Here is a 20,747-nt window from a genome sequence, read left to right as displayed (position 1 = left end):
GCAAGGGGAGGTGCCTGAGGTCAGCCGGGGGCAGTGGCAGGACTAAGCTCATAGACTCCAAGGTCAGTGCTCCTCAGACTTCATCAGAAGCCTGGAGCTTGCACCCAGGAAACAGGCCTCTGCCCCCCTACCCCCAGGTGAGGCTGAAGGCGGGAATAGCTGGTGATGCCCACACTCACTGAGCACCTGGGTGGGTGGCAGGAGCCCTGCTCATTTTCGTTCAGCCTTTCCATGGATGCTGTTGTGTTATCCAGATCTTTCCCATAAGGAAACTGAGGCCCAGCCGGTAAATGGTAGAGCAGAGATCCCCTCCCAGGTCTGTCTTGCTCTTGCTCTCAAACCAATAGTTCCCCTACCTGGTTGCTGGGCATCGGAATCCCCTGAGGATCCTTTTGGAAAAGGCCGATTCCTAGGCCCTAGCCGCAGCCATTCCAGGCATGGGGCCAGGGCCTCTGTATTGGCGTGAGCTTCCAGGCCGTTCTGTTGGGAAGGATGCAGCCTTGGGTAGTGGGCCCATGTGAGGGATGAGCTGGCCTCTGCCTGGGACCCCTGCCAGGCCGGGTCTGATGGCCTGTGCCTGACTTCCTGCCGTGAGCCTTCCTTCCGTGTGTGCTGTGCATGGGCGGACTCCACCCTGACCTGTCTGAGATGTCTAGTGGGAACTCCACGATTTCAGTCCCAGCTCCTAGGAGAAGGGTCCGCAGAGGACTGGAGGAGCTGGTGCTGTCTGCATGGCTGAGAGAACAGGAAAGCTTCTCAGCAGACTGGGGGGAGGGGGCGGTGCTTTCCTTGTAGGGCTCATCTCTGATAGAGCTGGGCACTTCCTAGGGGGGATATAGGGCCATGCCTGTGAGGCAGGTGCTTATTGCCCCATTTGACAGATGAGCAGACTGAGGCTTAATGTGTCTAAGGGAGTCACATAGGGCGTGATGCTGGTAAGCAGCAGAACAGGGACAGGGATCAGATCCATCTGAGGCGAGAGCCCTCCTTACCTCTGTCCTGTCCTGGCAAGGAGGAGATGTAGAAGTTACTGGAATGCATGTTGATTTCCTCATGGATGCAGTTTATTCCTTATTTTGGAAGAGCACTTTTACGTTCCTTTTTCCTCTCAAGGAATAAGTGTAAGAAAGAGTCGCCTTCTCCGTCTTGCAGTTTCGGAAATTCAGGCCCAGAGATGGGAAGTGACTCGCCTGAGGTCACTTTAGAGAGTTGGGGCCAAAACTTGGACCTAGATCCCCGCACTCCTGACTCCCAGCTCAGGGCTGTGTCTGCTGGTCCTCGCTGTCTCTCTCCTTGCTGGGGACGAGACCGCCCCCTGGATGACCCCTGGGCCCTTGTCATGGAGTTCCGGACACTTGGGGGCATCACTGCGGGTCCTGGGACCTCACCGTTGGCACGTGCTGGGTATTGCCTGACCTGTCCCCTCCTTTCCTGTGTTCCAGGATCCTATGAGTGTGGAATCTGTGGCAAGAAGTACAAGTATTACAACTGTTTCCAGACCCACGTACGGGCACACCGAGGTGAGTGGCATCCCTGGGGCAGAGCTGAGGGCCGCAGCGCCCCATTCTCTGCCGGCTTGTGGATGACCCAGGGCCCCCCCACCCCCCAGAGCTCCGGTCCTCTCCCCCTTTCTGCAGTAGGATGGAGACCCAGGCAGAGAGAAGAGGCCTGCTTAACTTGGGAGAGCACACAGGGGCTGGCAGGAGGACGTGCACCAGGCTTCTGCCCCCCACACGGGCCTGCTTCCTCCCAGGGTACATCAGAGCCACCTGGTGTGAGCGGCCCCTGCAGGGAAGGTGCTCACCTGTCATCTCGTGTGCACCTCGTGGCAGCCCCGGGAGTGGGAGCGGGGCGCTGTCTCTCTTCTGAAGATGGGGAGGCTAAGGGGCAGATGGTGCCCGGGAGGAAGGGCGATGGGTCGGGGCCGGCAGCAGGGGCCCTCGGGGAAAGGCTGTGAGGCTGCATGCAACGGGCACGTGGTGGTGGGCTCCCCACCTGCCCTCTGCCTGCCCCCCGCTCCTTGGTGCTGGCCCAGCCACGGGTCCAGCCCGCTCACTTCCTTCTCATTTTCTCTCTCTCGCAGACACCGAAGCCACCTCAGGGGAGGGCGCCTCCCAAGGCAGTGAGTACTTTTCCCTTGCTCTTGTCGCCCTCAGGACTGCCCCAGAGGGCTTGTGGGAGACACTTTGCTGTGGCTCAGGCTTTGGGGCCAGAGGGTCTTTATGAAATTGTAGCGTGGTACCTCAGAGCAGCCTTTCCCAAAGTGTGTTGGTGGCACACATCCTGGGGAAGCTGACAGGTGCTCTCTCGGTAGCGGGATCTCTGGCCAGGTAGCCCTGGGAAGCCTCGAGTTCTTCTGAGTCCCCAGGTTTCCCTGTGGTGGACTTCTCAGGACCCTTCCCTGGCAAACCCAGTGCGTGCATCTTGACTCCCACTCATGGTTGGATCTGGGGCCTCATAGCTGATGTTTGGGAAATGCTGCTTCTGAGAGGTCTCTCGTGGGCACCCTTGGGCACTCATCTCTGGGTGCGCTACCCCAGCGCCTGCGCCGCACAGGGCCTTACCGTCTGAGGACACTGTTTTGCTGTTCACGTGGCCTGTTTGCCCTGCCCCCAGAGCTAACCCCGTGGGCCTCCGAAGCAGCCAGATGGGCGGAGGCTGGGACAGAACCTCTCCCCGCCCAACCTCTGGAACCGGAGCTCCAGAACCGAGCCGTTCCACTCCCAGGTGTATCCCCAACAGAACCGTGTGCGCATGTCCACCGAAAGATGGAAACCAGGATATTCGTTTATTTCATTTTTTAAAAAAATATTTCATTTATTTGAGAGAGAGGGAGAGCATGAGCAAGGGGGAAGGGGCAGAGAGAAGCGGACTCCCTGCTCAGCAGGGAGCCAGGAGCCCATCGCAGGGCTCCATCTCAGGACCCTGAGATCATGACCTGAACCGAAGGCGGATGCCCAGCCGACTGAGCCACCCGGGAGCCCTGGGTACTAGGATACTCTTAGCAGCCCTGTTTGTGACAGCCCCAAGCTGGCAACCACCCGAGTGCCCAGCGCTAGGCGAATGAATGGACAGATGGGTCGTGTGTTCGTGTGAAGCAGTTTGGAGGAATGACGTAGGGCTGCCCCCAGGAACGTGGATTACCCACAAACAGAACATTAGCAGAAGAAGCCCGACATGGGAGCCCCTCCTCTGAGATCTGCGTACAGGAAGTATGAAATCGGGGAAGGGATTCCTGCTGGAGGAAATCGTGGTTCCCCTTGAGAAGGGGTGTCTGGGTGCGGATGACACAGGTGATTTTGGTTTATGAAAACCGAAGGAGCTGAACAGTTCTCTGCATCGGGGCCAGCAGAACACTTTTGTAGGGCCCAGATAGCAAATACTTGAGACCCTGTAGGCCAGATTCTTTGTCCCCTCCACCCAGCACTGCTCAATAGCACGAACCCAGCCAGAGGCGTGATACGGAAATGAATTTTTCACCAAAGCAGACAGTGGGCAGACCATCGTTTGTCAACCCCTGTTCCTCCTGCCATAAAAGGTTTTTAAAAAATAATAAACATGACTCCCACCCCCACCCCCACCTCCCCAAAAATCCAAAACAAAGCAGGTTGAGGAGGTGTGTGGGATAAAGCAGGGCCTTAATTGCACTTGGTCCTAAAAGCATTTCTTCTGAGGTCCTTGCCCACCCACTCTCATTGGATTCGCACGTCACGCGAGAGGCAGGCAGGGCCGAGGCTGAGCCTCTGTTTTCTAGACATTCAGAGGCTCAGGTAGGCCAGACCCCTGCCAGAGGACCGTGGCTAGGAGGCCGTGCTGGCCTGTCCCTCTCGGGCCCTGTCCCAGCCTGGCCCCTGCCTCCCGTCTCCTGCGGAGGCTTCCTCCTCTTCTGGCTCCCATGGTCAGCCTGTGGTCAGCCACACATTTAAAGATCTTCTCTGTTGATCTTTCCTTCCTTGGCTATTCTGGGCCCCTGGCCTCTCCGGCTGCCCCTCAATGATCCATTGTGTTCCCTCTGGCTTCCACGGTTCCCAGAGTCCCACTGGCTGTTGAAGACTCTAGCTGGGGGTATTTATAGTCTTTCCATCACTTTCGCTTTCCTCTCCAGGGAGTTTTCTCCCCACGGCCACTGTGCCTTAGTTTATTTTCAGCCCTGCACACCCCGACCCTGACCCAAGCCTGCAGTGCCTGTGCAGAAAGCCGGGCGTCCTCACACACCAGCCTCGGGGGAGGAGCCTGACCATGGAGCTCCGGAGCCTAGAGCACTATGTCGAGGATACCAAGTCCAGCCTACCCATTTTGCAGATGAGGACACTGAGTCCCAGAGAGAACTCACTGCAACCTGTTAGTGGTGGAGGTGGGCATAGAAACCAGGCCTCACGCCTTCTAGTCCAGGGCTCTTCCATTTAGTTGTTAGAAAAACTGTACAGTCAGAAATGGAGGCATATACCCACTCACCCAGCTCTTGGCTAAGAAAATAAAAAAATTAACTCCTTGTCCAGTTCTCTTGCTGCTGTCCCATCGATTCCCTTTCCAAAACAACGTTAGGTAACATTTACCAAGTATTTGCTGTCCGTTAGGCATTGTGCTTGCTCCTTCTTTATTACAAGTCTGGGTGGGAGATGAAGGAACTGCCATCCCCATTTTGCAGATGAGAAGACCAAGGGGGTAGAGGTGAGGGAGTGTGTCCTGCGTTAGTCACCCTGGAGGGTGGCCGAGCCGGGTTGGGGTCAGCCAGTCTGACTGCAGAGCCCCTCTCCCCGGGGGGATTCGCAGTGCCATTCCTGGGCTCTCGTGGAGGTTCTGAAAACGTGGTTTCACTGACAGAAAACTATTTTGCCTTTCTTCCTTCGGCGAGAACTGCTTGCTCTAATCTACGCTGCCTTGGGTGGGTCCAGGAGTGTGGTCCCCACCTGCACTGAGAAGAAGTAGTGGATTCAGCAGAGCTTCTCAGTGGCAGAGAGCTGGGAGTTCTCGTTTTATTGGAAGTGGTGGGAGGGCTGTGTGAGCAGAGGTGAGGTGTGCTGCCAGCAGCTGTGGAGGGTGACCGGCACTGGCTAGTGGGGGAGAGGTATTTCAGGCTGGTTCCGGGCCCCCTCTGGAACCAGACCCTGGATGGCCTTGACTTCTTCACCTGTGTTGCCTGGTATCTAGCACCGAGAGAGACAATTATGGTCCAGATGGGACACGATGGGGCGATGGATGGGGGTGAGGGGGAGGCTCTTGTCTGGACTGGATTGAAGCTCGAGCCAGACTTGGAATCCTACAATGGCCAGCCTGGGAGAGGCCCTGGCAATCTGCTCATTACCACCCACCTGTTCCCTCCAGTTAGGGGGAAGAGAAGGGAAGGTGAATCCTGAGGTGGGGTGAGCACTTGCTGGCAGTCTGGGTGAGACAGAGCAGGACCAGGTCTCTCCTCGTCCACGCCCCACTGCCTCCCACCACCACTGCCCGCCTAGTTCAGGTGTGAGCATGGAGATGGTAGGCCGTGGTGGGATGGATGGTGGCATGCCTGGTCCCCAGACCCTCCGAATGACTGTGTGTGCCTCGCTTGGGGACCAGTTAGTCTCTGTGGCCCTGGCATCTGCCAGGGTATTTTGAGACTGCAGGTGCAGTGGAAGCGGTGGGGGCAGAGGCAAGGAGATGGCTGGTGTCATCTGTGCCCCCAAGTTCAGCTAAGCAGGGGCCAGAAACCTTCCCATAGAATCGCCTGGCCTTGCGGCTTTGGGATGGAGGGAGTCTCATCACATCCTGTATTTGAGTGCTGGGGAGCAGAAGAGCCAGAAGGCTGGTGCCTGAGTCAGGAGTGGAAGGTGTTTTATGCAGACAGGGGGGCCGTGTGCGCTCACTTAGCTACGGCTTGGAGTTAAGTGAATATCGGAATCTTAGCCAAGACTCCTTATCCTAGTGCACAGCCTTGGGCAAGCCACTCAGTGTCCCTGTGCTGGGCCATATCAGGAAGAGGGGTGGATGGGCCATCCCTAGATCTGCCCAAGGGATACACACAGGGGGTCCATGCTGGTGCGTGGTGAGAGCCATGTCCTGCATGAGTCCAGCCTCGGAATTTGGGTAGAGGGATCGTCCACACTCTGGCCCTCTATTCATCATCTGTTGCCTTTAACACATTCCCCAGAACTGAATGACTTAAACCAACATTGGTTATCTAGGCTTGTGTGGTCAGAACTTGGACGTGGCTTCACCGGAGCCTTTGGCTGGGGGTCTCCGGGCAGGGGACGTGTTGGCCAGGCTGCGGTCTCTCCTCTCAAGGCTCAGCCGGGGAAGGAGCTGCTTCCATGCTCACTCAGTCACGTGGCTGTTAGGATGGGTGCTTCCCAGGCTGTGGGGCCACGGGCCTCCGTGCCCACTGGCTGTGCACCAGCGGCTGCCATATGGTGTGCTCCATTGGGCAGCTCATGTGAGCGAGACGAGAGTCACAATCTTTTGTAACCTACTCTCAGAAGTGACATCCCATCGCTTTCTCGCATTCTCTTCCCTTAGGAGCAAGTCGGTAGATCCTGCTCAGGGTCAAGGGGAGGGGATCGCACGGGACGTGAACGCCGAAAAGCCAGGGTCATTGGGAAGCTACCCACCACAGGCCCTCGTAGCTGTGTGGCTTGGGGGACAGGTCTCTCCTGATCCTCAGTCTTCACGTGTGTTAAATGGGTTACTACTTCGTGTTCGGTCACAAGGACTAACAGAGGAAAGGCAGAGGAAGGGCCTGGCCTGGCACCTCGCACGTGCAGTGCCCAGGAAGCAGTAGCTTCGGTGATAGTTACTCTCCTGTAACCTCAACTCTCCTGTAACAGGAGAGATAGTTACTCTCCTGTAACCTCAACCTCAACTGAGTGTCACTTGAGGTGGGGCCGGGCCCTTAGGAGCTTGGCTCACGAGGCGTGGGACTGGGGGTTGGTTTGAAAGTTGCTTCGAGGCTCTCCTAGCTCCCTGGTGTAGAAAACGCCTAACACTCCCAGGACCGATTGTCCATGGGTCACCAGTTGGGGCCAGTGTGGGATAGTCCCGTGTTTGGTTCCTGAGGCAGACGAGCTGCCCTCCCCCTCAAGAAACCCCACCCCCACCTCAAGTGACAAAAGTCTCAGTAACTACATGTGTCTTTGCATCCCCTGCAGACAATTTCAGGTACACGTGTGACATCTGTGGGAAGAAGTACAAGTACTACAGCTGTTTCCAGGAACACCGAGACCTACACGCCGTGGATGGTGAGTTAGGCCCCTCACTTGTAGTGAGTAGAGTCGTGTGAAGAGTGGCACCTGCAACCCTCCACCCCTGCGCCCGGCCAGGGCCACTCATCTGTCCCCTCCACCCCAGGTGTCCTCTCTCTCCTCCCACCCCTGAGGAAGGTCAGTCAGACCGTGGCAGTCAGACCATGAGTGGAGTGGCCGACCCTTGAGGATTTGGGGAGAGAGAAGGTCCCCATACATACTGAGGGTTAGGGTAACCCAAGTGAAATTGCCATTTTTTTGTAGGTCAGTCCGTCGAATTTTAGCAATTTCATGTCAATGCATTTTACAATTTCATACCGAGTAGTCACATGCTCTGATGAAATTAAACCAGTTTTTTAAGATGAATGATGGTATTTTAGTGTCTTGGGTTATATTGTTAGAAATTAGAACAATAAATTTAGGTAATTTATTTTTAGAATCTCAATCCAGAAATAGGGTCTTGAACCTGGAAAAGATGGAGGGGGCTCCCTCTCTAGCCCCACATCCTGGCCTGTCGCAGGTTGTGACAACCAGGCCCCTGCTACCCATTGTCACTGGCTTGTCCTCTTTTTCTCCTCCTGGTCTCTTCCTCTTGTTCCCCTGCCCTGGGCCCTCGAGTGGCTGTCAGCGATCCAGAAACAGGCCGGGCAGATAGCATCTGCCCACCTCCGGGTTGGGCCCTCGCCCATGGGGAGGATGACAAGTGGAGGCACAGGCTGCATCCTGATTGGGATATGCCCTCCTGTGGCCCCTGGCTTTCTGGGGCGCTCACATTGGCCAAGGGGGCTCTCCTGGGTCCCAGAGGCTGGGAGTGCTGGGCAGAGGCAGCTGTGGGCAGGGACTAACGGGGCTTCTGTTTGCTTCCTTCCTTCTGTGGCCGCTGCCTCCCGCCCGGGCACAGTCTTTAGTGTGGAAGGGGCCCCTGAGAATCGGGCAGGTAAGTCCTTGGTGACTGCCCACCTCCCTGTCCCCGGCTGGGCTCCCAAGACCCAGTAACCAGGGCGCTAAGGGCTGTGTGTTCTCCCACAGACCCCTTCGACCAAGGTGTTGTGGCCACTGACGAGGTGAAGGAGGAACCCCCGGAACCATTCCAGAAAATCGGGCCAAGTATGCGGGCCTCTCTCTAGGGCTGGGCTGGGCTGGAGGGTGGCGGCTTGCCATTGGAGGGGGGTGGCTTCCACTCATCCCACAAACAGGGTTCTGGCCGGTGACCCCTGGCTTCCTTATACCTCACTTTGCCCACCTGTCAAATGGGCCAGTCTTAGGAGGTCAGCTTTCGAGGAGGAGCAGAAGAGCACAGGGTCAAGGTCAGGGCAGTGGATGTAGCACATGCTTGGTGCCCTGGTAGTCTGTTAGCCGTCCTGAGCCTCGGCTCCTCAGCTGTCAATGAGGACTACATTTCCCCGAAGGTTTGTTGGGGGATTAAATGAGATCATGAATGTAAATCACCTGTTAGCACAGTGCCTGGTACATAATAGGTGCTCGGAAAATAAACGCTTGTTGTCATCTGCAATTGAAGGGGTTCATCGGCATATGAAGCCGTCCGGGGGAGCCGCGTGCTGACACTCTCTCCTTGTCCCATTAAACTCCTGCGGGCAGGAGCCACACCTGCTTGCTCCCTACCTCTTCTCAGCACACTTGTGTTGAATGTGGTGAGAACACAGCAGTGGCTGGGGTGGTTGTGGCCCTGCCCTTGGGTACTTCACACAGGGAGGGGACAGTAGGTCAGCACAGCATAACCTGAAACACAGGGAGCCGTGGGGGCCGGGGAGGCACCTGACCAACCTTGGGAGTCAGGGAGGCTTCTGCGCTGGGGCCCAGGATGGGGCATGAGCTCTTGCTTCCTAGGGTGGAGGTGGGAGAGACAGTGCTTGTTCTAGGGAGTTGAAAGGCAAATCAGGATCTGAGTTCAGGTCTTAGAGAGCCTTGAATGCCAGAGGAAGGCATCTTGACTTTACTCTGAGAGAAATGAGCTAGAGAATTTACCAAGTGGGGAAGGGACTTGCTCAGATTGACATTTTAGGAGGACCATTTTGGCTGATTCTAGAAGATTGGATGGGGTGGAGTCAGCACCTGAGAGGTGTCTAGTCCAGCTCTTGGGGGACTCATATTCCCCCTCCAAGCTTATCACACAAGGAAAGACCTTTGTTGACTCTCATTACAATAAGGATTTAAGGCAGCTTGCAAAAATATCACACAGACACTGAATGAAGGTGTGAGGAAATCTCAGGGCACTAAAATGGAGAGGTTCAAATTGCCAGCTGGAGATGCTCCTTGGGGTGGAGCTTGGCCCTGATGTTTGGAAGGCATTGACTGGGTCGTCATCCTACCCCACCACCCCCTTCCTTTTTCTCCCTCTTTCCTCTTTCGTGGGAGAGGGTGATTTGTTGGTTTCTTTGAAATCTGAAGCACTCTGGAATTGGAACAGGATCTGGGAAGTGGCTAGCACAGTGCTCATCATGTGTTTACTCTGCATATGACCTGTTTCCTCTCTATAAAAAAATGAAGTTCTCAATACTAAGACTGCTAAGAGTTAAACTGCGGGGAAACCCACATGTGAACCAGACATGTTTTATAATGGACAGTCGCAGACAGACACGGGACGGGGACAGCAGAATCTGCGACCTGCCGTCTTAGTACCACCTGCCCCAGAATAGTACTGCCCTTCCATCTATAACATCATAATTATGAAACTAGAATTAGAATCAGGTGCAGGTTTGAATGCTGACATCATCAGTTCACTGTTTACTTACCTCCTTCTGAGTGTCCTTTGATTCATCCGTAAGTTGGGGACAAGAACATCTCTCTGCTCTGTAAGTTCATTGGAGGATGTGTGCTGGAAGGGACTAGCCCAGCCCCTGGCTTGTATTCAGGGTCTAACAAATGAGTGAGCCAAGAGATGGCCAAGAGTGGGAGCTTTAGAGCATCTCATCTCTGAACCCCAGCTCTACACTTATTACCTGTGTGACGCCCTGCATGCTTTATGACCTCCCTAATCCACAGTTTTCTTAACTCAAGAATCGGGTGATGACAAGAAAACTCCCCTCTCGGGATTGTCATGGAGATTGGATGAAGTCATGTTTGCAAAGGAGTCAGTGTAGTCCTTAACACATGCATGGAAGGCATTAAATAAGTGGTACCTATTGCCCAGGAAAGTACAGAACTAGATGAAACTTGTTCTGTGTATCAGTAACTAAGTCGTACAGATAACCAGTGCTAGGACCTGGGAGGAATTGACCCACGCCATAAGCAGTTGGGAATTATATTGAGAAAACGGAACTGGGTTTGGCTCCCTGCATGTTCCCAGCTTGACATTATGGAACTGAGTTTGCTAAAATAGTGTGAGCATCTCCTGTTACCACTCAGGAGCTGCCTTATGAGATAAGAATGCTACGTCTTGGGTTTCAGCCAGGCCAAGGTCACAGAACCCTAAAAATGACGAAGTATAGAGTTAAGAGGAGCCATGGGAGGCACAGAGCCCCAAGAAGGGACTTTGCCACACGTTGAACTTTGTGGGTCTCAGAAGAGGAAAAAACCCAGGAGCAGTGCATGCTGGGAAGTGTACCTTCCATATCCATGTCATCTGAGCAAATTGAAGAATTGGGTACTTAGGGAGAAGGAAGATGGAGCCATGATAGCAAAGGAATCCTTCTAGAAGGAGAGAGTTGGCCACAGGGGTCTTGCATGTCAGCTTGCTCTCCAGCTGCAGATCCGAGAATCACTACCGTGGTAGTGGTCTATGCTGATAACAGGAGGCCCAAGGACAGGTCACACTTATCTACTGAAAACGATACGTGTGGATTCATCTGCAGTTTGATTCTTACATGTGGCTAAGGAAGAGTAACTTGAGAAATTTTTTAAATTAAAAAAAAAAGCATGAAACTGTAAAAATTCCACATAAGAAGACAGAATTTAGGAGACTCAGAGGGGAAAAGCATATGCCTGAAAATGACCTACTACATAATCTGGAAGAAAATTCTGTTTGACAACCACAATTGAATATAAGAAAATATGACTTATCTTAGGCTGCTTGGACTGTCATAACAAAATACCAGACTGGATGGCACAAACAACTTTATTTTCTCACAGTTCCAGAGGCTGGAAGTCTGAGATCAAAGTGCCAGCCTGGTCAGGTTCTGGTGAGAACCCTCCTTGTGGCTTGCAAATGGCCCCCTTCCGTCTGTGCTCTCACATGGTGGGAGACCAGTGCAAACAGGCTTCTCGGTGTCTCTTGTTAGAAGGGCACTGATCCAGATAGGAGGGGCCCACCCTCATGACCCCAACACAACCCAATTACCTCCCACAGGCCCCATCTCCAGACACCCATCCACAGTTGAATTGGAGGGTGGGGCCTCAGTTCAGTCCGTAGCATGACTCCTGTGAAAGAGGAGCCTGAATTCTATGGTGACAGAGCAGCAGGATGAAACAAAGAGGCAGAGAAAGGAGTGAAGGACTGCAGAGAAATAGAAAATACAGTTACAGCCTACATTGTGCATCGTAAAGAGCAGAGTTGATCTGCAGAAATGGAACTAATTACAGGCAGGAGAGACCTGAACAGATCAAGATAACAAAGGGAAAACAAGCTGAATATGGAGGCTGGGGAGCCATTTCCAGATACTCCAGATACAAGAGAAAAAACATTTGCTAAACATAGACCCATGTATGCAGACTTAAGGGCTTGTCATATGTCAAGGGATGACAGGGGATTGGGCTATCATCTACCTTAATATAAAGAGACCCATAATTCAGTAGATCTTAGTGACTTTTTAAAACTTAAATATAAAGGAAAATATATGCAGGCATCTAGGCATAAGAAAAGCCAGTTATTAACTGATGGATCCAAGGGGGACTTGCCTCAGGCTCTGTATACTACTAAATGCAAGAAGATAATGAAATATATTTTGGAGGGAAAAGGTTGTAATCGAAGAATTTTATATTTAGACAAATTGTAATTTATAAGTAAAGGGAAAAATGAGGGCTTGAAAACACAGTTTTCCTATGAACCTATCTTCAAAAAAATTCATAGAATACACTCCAGTGGTGAGGAATGAATTCATAGCACAGGAGGACTTACAATGTTAAAACCAGATAAACTAGAAACAAGTTTAAAATGTTGTGAATCTCATTATGAAATTGAATGCAAGAGACAAAGTTCATTCTACAGTGTTAAAAATGAATTGTAAGAATACGAGAAGGAAGGAATAGGTGAAGGGTACGGTAGGGTAGGTTAAACCAGGCCTTCCCACGGTGTCGCCCCAGACCAGCAGCAGCTTATCAGAAGTGTAAATCCTTGGGGCTCCTGGGTGGCTCAGTGGTTGAGCATCTGCCTTCGCGTCAGGTCATGATCTGGGGCTCCTGGGATCAAGTCCTGCATCGGGCTCCCCTGAGGGAGCCTGCTTCTCTCTCTGTGTCTCTCATGAATAAATAAATAAAATCTTTAAAAAGGAAAAAAAAAAAAGAAAGAAAGATGAATTCATAGGCTCCACTCCAGACCCAGGGAATCAGAATCCCAGTGTGGAACCCAGCAATCTGTGATGTAATTGCCTTTCTAGATGATTCTCAAATCTGCTCAAGTTTGAGAAGCACAGTTAAGCTACCTTTCTCAATGGTAATAGACTTGAAAATATAATTTTCTCCTTATCTGTGACAGACAGATGTACCTTACATGCTGTGTAAAACAAAGGAGAATATTGGAAAATAATGAAATATCAGAGAGTGGTTGGAAAGACAGAAGATTTCATGCCTCAGACAACTGAAAAGGAAGGAAAGAAACCAGAAAGGGTAGAACATGAAAATAGAAAGAACCAAAACATAAAACAAGTAAAATCAAGTCAATTATAGCAATAAAAGCAAATGGCATGATTTCTTTTATTAGAAGACAAAGGCTCTCTGGTTAATTTGAAATAATGATTTATTAGAGACACCCTAGTTAATTCTTCATCTTTTATCTTTCTCAGGGAACTTGCTCTTGCTTCCTTAACTAAATTGAATTCCTTGTTAGGATTTCATAGCACCATAGATGTCTCCTTTAAGAGCACATATTGTGGCTGCAGGTTTAAGTTTGTTTGTGTGATTATTTGGTTTTTCTGTCTCCTTTTCCAGACTGTAAGCTCCTTGACAGCAGGAACCATGACTGCTTTTCCTCAGCATTTTGTGCTGGCATTTACCAACTATCTTTTTATTTTATTTTTATTTTAAAAAGTTTTTTTAAAGATTTTATTTATTTATTCATGAAAGAGAGAGGCAGAGGCAGGCAGAGGGAGACGCAGGCTCCCTGCGGGGGAGCACGATATGGGACTTGATCCCGGGACCCTGGGATCACGCCCTAGGCCGAAGGCGCAAACGCTCAACCACTGAGCCACCTAGGCATCCCAAAAAAAGAAGGATTGATCACAACATTCAGTCTTTAATAGAGCACATGGACAAATAGGAATATAGGGTTTGAAAAATATTATTAGTACAGCTGGTCTAAGAACTTTGAAGCCTATCAATGGCAAATAGTATATTTTTTTTCCAGTGTTCATGAATCAGTTATAAAAGTTACTTATGAAAATGTCCTCTAAGTCAATATTGAGAGAAAAAACATACACAGAATTTAAAAACCACACAGTTGAGAAAAAAAATACTTGTAATACATAGAACAAAATTGTTGATGTCCTTAGTCTACAGAGTTCTTGGCAATTAAAAAAAATATGCCTGTGGAAACATTGGCTGTGAACACAAATGGGAAAGTCACAAAAGAAAAACTGCAGTGAATTAAACATGAAAAATGGTCAGTTTCCTTAAAACTCAAACAAATACAAAATGAAAGTGGCAGTGCAGGATAGTTCCCCCAGTAATGCGCATCTTTCTGATTGGGATGAAAATTGGCCCAGCTTTTGTTTGTTTTTTTAAAAAGATTTTACTTACTCTTTTGAGAGAGGGAGACAGAGCACAAGCCAGGGAAAAGAGAGGCACAGGGAGAAAGCAGACTCTCCATTGAGGTGGGAACCGCCGTGAGACCCAGTCCTAGGACCGTGAGACCCAGTCCTAGGACCCCTGGATCATGACCTGAACTGAAGGCAGAAGCTTAACCATCTGAGCAACCCAAACGCCCCTGGTCCAACCTGTTGATATAAGTAATTGGTGCTCTGGTTAACAAAAGCCTTAAAAATGCATACCCTTAATTTATTCTGAGGAAATAATGAGCCAAGATTATGCACAATAATCTTTATTTTGCAGCATATGAAAAATAATGAGCAAAGGGCCAAACAGGGATATAGATCACAGCATTTTTTTTTTTTTTTTTTTTTTAGTAAGGGAAAAATTTTGAGACGATCTAAAGCATCCCCTGGTGTAGGAGACTGGCTCAGCAGATTTCAAAGTCCAGTGGGAACCGTGCAGCCAATAAATGCAGTAGGGATCAATGTTTATTGATTGAGCAAGATGTCCACAAAGTATTGTCGATTGAATACACCAGGTTACAGAGAGGATATGGATCAGGGCCGCTTAATTCAAGGCCCACCGGAGCCAGACAGATGATGTCAGGGAGAGAAGCCAGCTCCGGATGAGATGGGAGTGAGGGGTGGGGCCTGGGTGGCTGGCAAGGTTGCGCCCTCCACCCTAAGGGGTAGCCGTTCCTCTTTGTTTGGGAATGACAGATGATTGAAATTTCTCTTACTCTTTAAATTTTGTATTTATATTTATCAGTATTTTATAATTTTCCCCCAGTGAACAATATTACATCAGAAATTTTTAAGAAGAAAGAAGTTAGGCAGTGCCAAAAGAGAGGTAAAGATAAAGTCTGGTGGGACCTGAGAGGAAGACGTGACCCCTCCTGCTTGGGGTGGGGGTGCTTGGGGGCGGGGAAGGTCCTGTAGACGAAGGGACCCAAGTGTGGCCATTGCAGAGGGCAGGGCTTGCAAAGGGGCTGAGCGAGAGGTTGGCACTGGGGGGTCAACTCAGATCACCACACATTTCCTGAGCACCAGGGCCTGGGGGTGGTGTGTTGGAGAAACAGCGTGTGCCAGGTACTGTTCTAAGCACTTGACATATGAATTTAATCCTCGCAGCAATCCTAGAAGGTGGTCCTATTACTAACCCCGTTCACGGATAGGAAGACTGAGGCACAGAGAGGTTAAGAGATTTGCCCAAGGTCACACGGCTGGACGTGGAGTAGCTGGGATTTGAACCCAGGCAGTCAGACTTCAGTGGACTCTTGACTGTAGTTGGTCCCAGGATGGTGGGGGGGTGGGGGGAGTTGGAGGGAGGGAGCATGCTGCTGCTGCTTGATGGGAGCCAGGTGCCCATTCCCACACTTTCCTCTCCTTGGACAGAAACTGGCAATTACACCTGTGAGTTCTGCGGCAAGCAGTACAAGTACTACACACCCTACCAGGAGCACGTGGCCTTACACGCCCCCATCAGTGAGTACCTTCTCTGGTTGGGGGCTGGGGGAGTAGGGGGAGGGGTGGGCGAGCCACAGGCTGAGGCTTGGCCAGGGGAGGGTGAACGCCAAGGTGAGCTTGGCCCGGGCAGTCTCCAGGCGTCCAGGTCTGACCTGGGCCACCTTACCATCGACTCCGGGTGGGGGCATCACTCCTCCAAGTCCTCCAGTGGTCCTGTCCCCACCTCTAAGCACCTCTGAGTCATGTGGTTCCTAAGAGCCAGTGCCACGTGACACAGCTTCAGTCTGAACCAGTGCATGGCCGAGCCCGGGCTAAGCCCTGGTCACCTAGACAAGACGGTGCCCTCTCTGCCCTCGGTGGTCGAAGGGGTGGAAAGCTGGAAAGGGCACTAAGCCAAGACTCAGAAGCCTTGGGTTTTGATCAGCTGGATTCTGGGGTTGCATGACCTTGGACAGGCCCCATCCTGTTGCTGCCCTCAGTCTCTCCCTTCTCCCTTGGCCTGTAAGGAAACGAGTTCTAAGGGCCCTTCCTGTGGGACACCCCCACCTTCTTTCCATTCTCCTAATATCACTGATGTCTCAGCTTCCCTCCTGCGTGTCAGAGGGGCTCTATTCCAGATATGTGGGCTAGGAGGGTATGAGAGATTTAGGCTAGATCCAACAGAAGATTGGCTTGCCAAGGTTGAACCAGCCCCTGCACTGGCCTTTGGGTCTAGAGATTTGTATGCTAATGGGTCCCATGTGGAATTAGGGGCTGGACTTGTCAGCTTCAGGTGTACCCAGGGCTTGGGCTTGAGGACCCTGGGTCTGGTGAGAGTATCCGGAAGGATCTGCACTGACTGCAGGAGAAGTCCTTACAAGTGGAGTCCTACGAGAATACTCTTGTGTGTCTGGCTGCTTTCACTCAGCGAAATGTCATTAAGACTCACACACTTTGTTAAAGATACCAGTTTGTTCTTTTTGGCTGCTGAGCAATATTCCATTCTGTGAAAATATCACTGTTTGTTTAGCCATTTACTTTTTTCCTTCAGTTGTTTCCCATTTCAGGCTATTATGAATGAAACAGCTATGGAAGTGTTTGTAGGAGGCTTTTTGAGGGCATATGTGTTTATTTCTCTTGGGTACTGGGGAATAAAATTGCTAGGTCACAGGGGAGAGCGTGTTTAACCTTTTTAAGAGCTTACAAACCATCTTCCAAAATGGCTCTATAGCATCTTACAGCCATTTAGGGGAGTTTTCCTTGCTCCACATGCTTGCCAATGTTTGGAGGCGATGGGCTGTTTAATTCTAGCTATTGCAGTGAATGTGCTGTGGTCATTATGTTAATTAAGCCAAATTTGTTATTTCCTTAATGATTGATGATGTGGAGCACTTTTTTTTTTTTTTGGAGCACTTTTTCATCTGCATATTGGCCATTTGTATATTTTACTCTAGAGATTGTCTGAAGCATTCTGGCCTTTCTGTGTTTGTGGTGTTTGTATTATTAGGTGGTAAGAGTTCTTTATATGTTCTAGATCCAGGTCGTCTGTCAGACACATATGATGCGAATATTTTCTCTCTGTCTTCAGCATGCCCTTTGATTTTCATACAGTATCTTTTGATAAGTGTTTTTGTTTTGTTTTTTTTTTTATAAAGTCTGATCTATCCGTTTTTTCTATGGTTAGTGCTTTCTGGATCCTACCCAGAATGTCTTAGCCACCTCAAGATTGTGAAGCTGTTCTCCTTAATTATCTTTTAGAAGCTTTGTAAGGTTAGCTTTTTTTTTTTTTTTTAAGATTTTATCCATCTATTCATGAGAGACACACAGAGGCAAGGGCAGAGGGAGAAGCAGGCTTCCCACAAGGAGCCCAATGCAGGACTCAAATCCCGGACCTTGGGACCACACCCTGAGTCAAAGGCAGGCAGACGCTCAACTATTGGGTCACCTTTGAATTTAGGTCTGTGATCTTTTCAAGTTAACTTCTGTGAATGGTGAGAGGTAGGAGTTGAAATTCATTGTATCCCATATGGACATCTGGTTCCATCATTTATTAAAAGGGTTGTCCTTTCCCCATTGCATTGCATTGCATCCTTTGCTGAAAATCAGTTGAATATGTAAGTATACGTGAGTTTCTGTCTGTCAATCTATTTGTCTATGTTTATGCCAATATGGTCTTATTTCCTGGAGTTTTATAGTAAATCTTAAATTCAGGTGCTCTCAGTTTTTCAGCTTTGCCCTTTTTTGGGGGAATATTTGTCAATTTTAGGAACTTTGCTCTTCCATATAAATATTAGGGGAATTTCTGATTTCCACATTCTGCAAAAAATCCAGCTGAGATTCTGTTTACGATTACCCTGAATCTATAGACCAATTTATAGGGAATAGATATCATAAAATACTGGGTTTTCCAATCTATGAATATGGTATATCTCTCCAAGTATTTAGGTCTTTTTCTCTCAGCAATAGTTTCTAATTTTCAGAGTAAAGGTCTTGCACATATTCCATAAAATTATCTCTAAATCCTTTATGTTTCTTGGTATTGTGATTTTTACTTTTCAATTATTTGTTGCTATTACATAAAAACACAATTTTGTTTTTTTGTTTTTTTTTTTAATTTTTTTTATTTTTTTATTTATGATAGTCACAGAGAGAGAGAGAGAGGGGCAGAGACACAGGCAGAGGGAGAAGGCAGGCTCCATGCACCGGGAGCCTGATGTGGGATTCGATCCGGGGTCTCCAGGATCGCGCCCTGGGCCAAAGGCCGGCGCCAAACCACTGTGCCACCCAGGGATCCCCAAAAAAACACAATTTTGTATATTGATTTGTATCCTGAAATTTTGCCAAGTCCACTTACTAGTTCTAATAGCTTTTTTGGGTTATTTTCTTAGGATTTTCCTTGTACATACTGATGTCCTCTACTGATATAGATAGCTCTACTTCTTTCTTTCCAGTGTGTATTTTTTTAAAGCATTTTTTTCATTTCACTATAGTGGTTAGGACTCTCTATCTAATACAATGTTGAATAGAAATGAGTGAGTGTTTCTGCCTTTTTCCTTTTTTTTTAAATTTTTTTTTTTTTATGATAGTCACACACAGAGAGAGAGAGAGAGAGGCAGAGACATAGGCAGAGGGAGAAGCAGGCTCCATGCACCAGGAGCCCGACATGGGACTCAATCCCGGGTCTCCAGGATCGCGCCCTGGGCCAAAGGCAGGCGCCAAACCACTGCGCCACCCAGGGATCCCTTTTGCCTTTTTCCTAAACATAGGGTTCAGTTTTCATCATTAAGAGTGATCACTTTCATCATTAAGTATTAGCTGAAGTAGGTTTTTATGAATGACCTTTATCGGTTGACGAGGTTAACCTTTTATTTCTAGTTTACTGAAATTTTCTGTCACAAGCCACCGTTTTATGTTTTTTCCTCCACCTATTGAGATGATTTTATGACTTTTATCTTTTTTTCTGATAATATGGTATATTATATGGATTGACTTGTTGTCATTGCTCTTAAATAAATTCCCATGCCTATCCTTTGTTAAAACACATTAAAGATATCAGAAAGTCCCAACTATGAAATGAACTGGAGAAACAATGTTGGGTTATTTCCTCTTTGCCTGAGAAGTGACTTTCTTCTTTGAAACTTCTTTTTCTTGGAAAGGCATCTAAATTACTTTAAGACCTAGGATAATTTGTATAGTGATTTGCTTTCAAGAACATATTTTCTGATCACTTCTATCTAAAATTCCCCAAGATTTTACTTAGTTTTTAATATCACTCCCAAAACTGACTTCTCAGGGCTAGGGAACGAGAGTCTGATTCATGCCCCATGAATATCAGTGGTTTGTGGATGATGGTCATAATCAAGAAAATAAATACTAAAAAAAAGAAAATAAATATTTCTGCTGACTTTTAAAAAATGGTATCAAGGCATATTGTCATACAATAAAATGCCTGTATTTAAAGTGTACAGTTTGATAAACTTTGACCTATGTATACACTCTTGAAAGCATCACTGGAATTAAAATAACAAACATATCCATCATTCTAAACTTTTTTTGTTTTTATAATCCCTTACTTACCACTTCCCCATCTCCAGGCAAACAGTGATCTACTTTCTGTATAGATGAGTTTGCATTTTCTAGAATATTGCATATATAGCATCTTACAGTATGTACCCCTTTTTTGTGCTTGTGGGGGGTCTGGCTTCTTTAACTCACTATGATTGTTTTAAGATTCATCCATGGTTACATATAGCAGTAGTTTATTTCCTTTAATTGATGAATAGGAATATTCCATTGCATAGATACATATACCACAATTTCCTTTATTCACTTATGGATGGACTTTTGGGTTGTTTCTGGTTTGGAGCAAATGCAAATAAAGCTGCTCTGAACATCTGTGTACCAGTCCTTGTATAGGCAGTTGCTTCCATTAATCTTGAGTAAACACCTAGGAGTGGAATAACTAGATCAGAAGATATGTGTGTGTTTAACTTTTAAGAAACAACCAAACTTTTTCAAAGTGGTTATGCCATTTTACATTCCAACCAATAGTGAGCTTTTCTTTTTTTATAATCTAAGTTGGGTATCACGGTAAAACTGGCCTCTTAGAGTGAGTTGGGAGGAGTATTCCCTGAGTGTAGTGTCAATTAGGTTAGATTGATTAATAATGTTCAAATCTCTACCTTTTCAGATAAAAAAAAAAAATGCTCTTGTTCTATCATGTACTGAGAGACCAGCATTAAAATCTGCAACTGTAATTATGGATATGCCGTTTCTCCCCTTAGTCCTGTGAGTTTTTGATTCATGTACTTTTGAGACTTTGCTTTTAGGTGCACACACTTAGGATCATTATGTCTTGGTGACCCTTTTAAAATTGTTCAGTACCTATATTTTTCTCTTTATTTCTTAATTTCTTGATCTAACAGCTAATAGCTGTTATCCTGAAATCTATTTTATCTGATATTAATAAAGCTACTATAGCTTTTTTTTAGGATTAGTTTTTGCACAATAGATTCCTTCTGGTCTTTTTCTTTTAATCTTTCTGTGTCTTTCTATTTGAAGTGTGTGCATACAGTTGGTTCTCATTCTTCTCTCATATAGTAATCCCTGCCTTTGAAATGAAGTGTTTAATCCAATTATATTTAATATTATTTGTTCATATGGT

The 20,747-nt window shown here is 48.3% G+C and overlaps 1 protein-coding gene across 22 annotated transcripts in view; it reads left to right on the top strand.

The window, feature by feature from the left end:
• ZNF618 (zinc finger protein 618) overlaps window positions 1–20,747 on the top strand; it is a 181,487-nt gene that overhangs the window by 134,381 nt on the left and 26,359 nt on the right. For 11 of the 22 annotated variants that reach the window (XM_041762714.1, XM_041762715.1, XM_041762710.1 and 8 more), the window contains 8 exons: window positions 1,443–1,520; window positions 1,638–1,754; window positions 2,084–2,122; window positions 7,125–7,214; window positions 8,119–8,154; window positions 8,247–8,324; window positions 14,928–14,987; window positions 15,533–15,622. In XM_041762714.1, coding sequence (XP_041618648.1) covers window positions 1,443–1,520; window positions 1,638–1,754; window positions 2,084–2,122; window positions 7,125–7,214; window positions 8,119–8,154; window positions 8,247–8,324; window positions 14,928–14,987; window positions 15,533–15,622 — 588 coding nt within the window. The remainder of the gene's footprint in view (window positions 1–1,442; window positions 1,521–1,637; window positions 1,755–2,083; window positions 2,123–7,124; window positions 7,215–8,118; window positions 8,155–8,246; window positions 8,325–14,927; window positions 14,988–15,532; window positions 15,623–20,747) is intronic. The other 11 variants (XM_041762727.1, XM_041762716.1, XM_041762712.1 and 8 more) reach the window with 4 other exon arrangements.

The sequence above is a fragment of the Vulpes lagopus genome, chromosome 7 (assembly GCF_018345385.1).
Source record: "Vulpes lagopus strain Blue_001 chromosome 7, ASM1834538v1, whole genome shotgun sequence".
Lineage (NCBI taxonomy): Eukaryota > Metazoa > Chordata > Mammalia > Carnivora > Canidae > Vulpes > Vulpes lagopus.
Note: the sequence above shows the minus strand (reverse complement) of the source record. Positions and strands in the feature narration are given on the sequence as shown.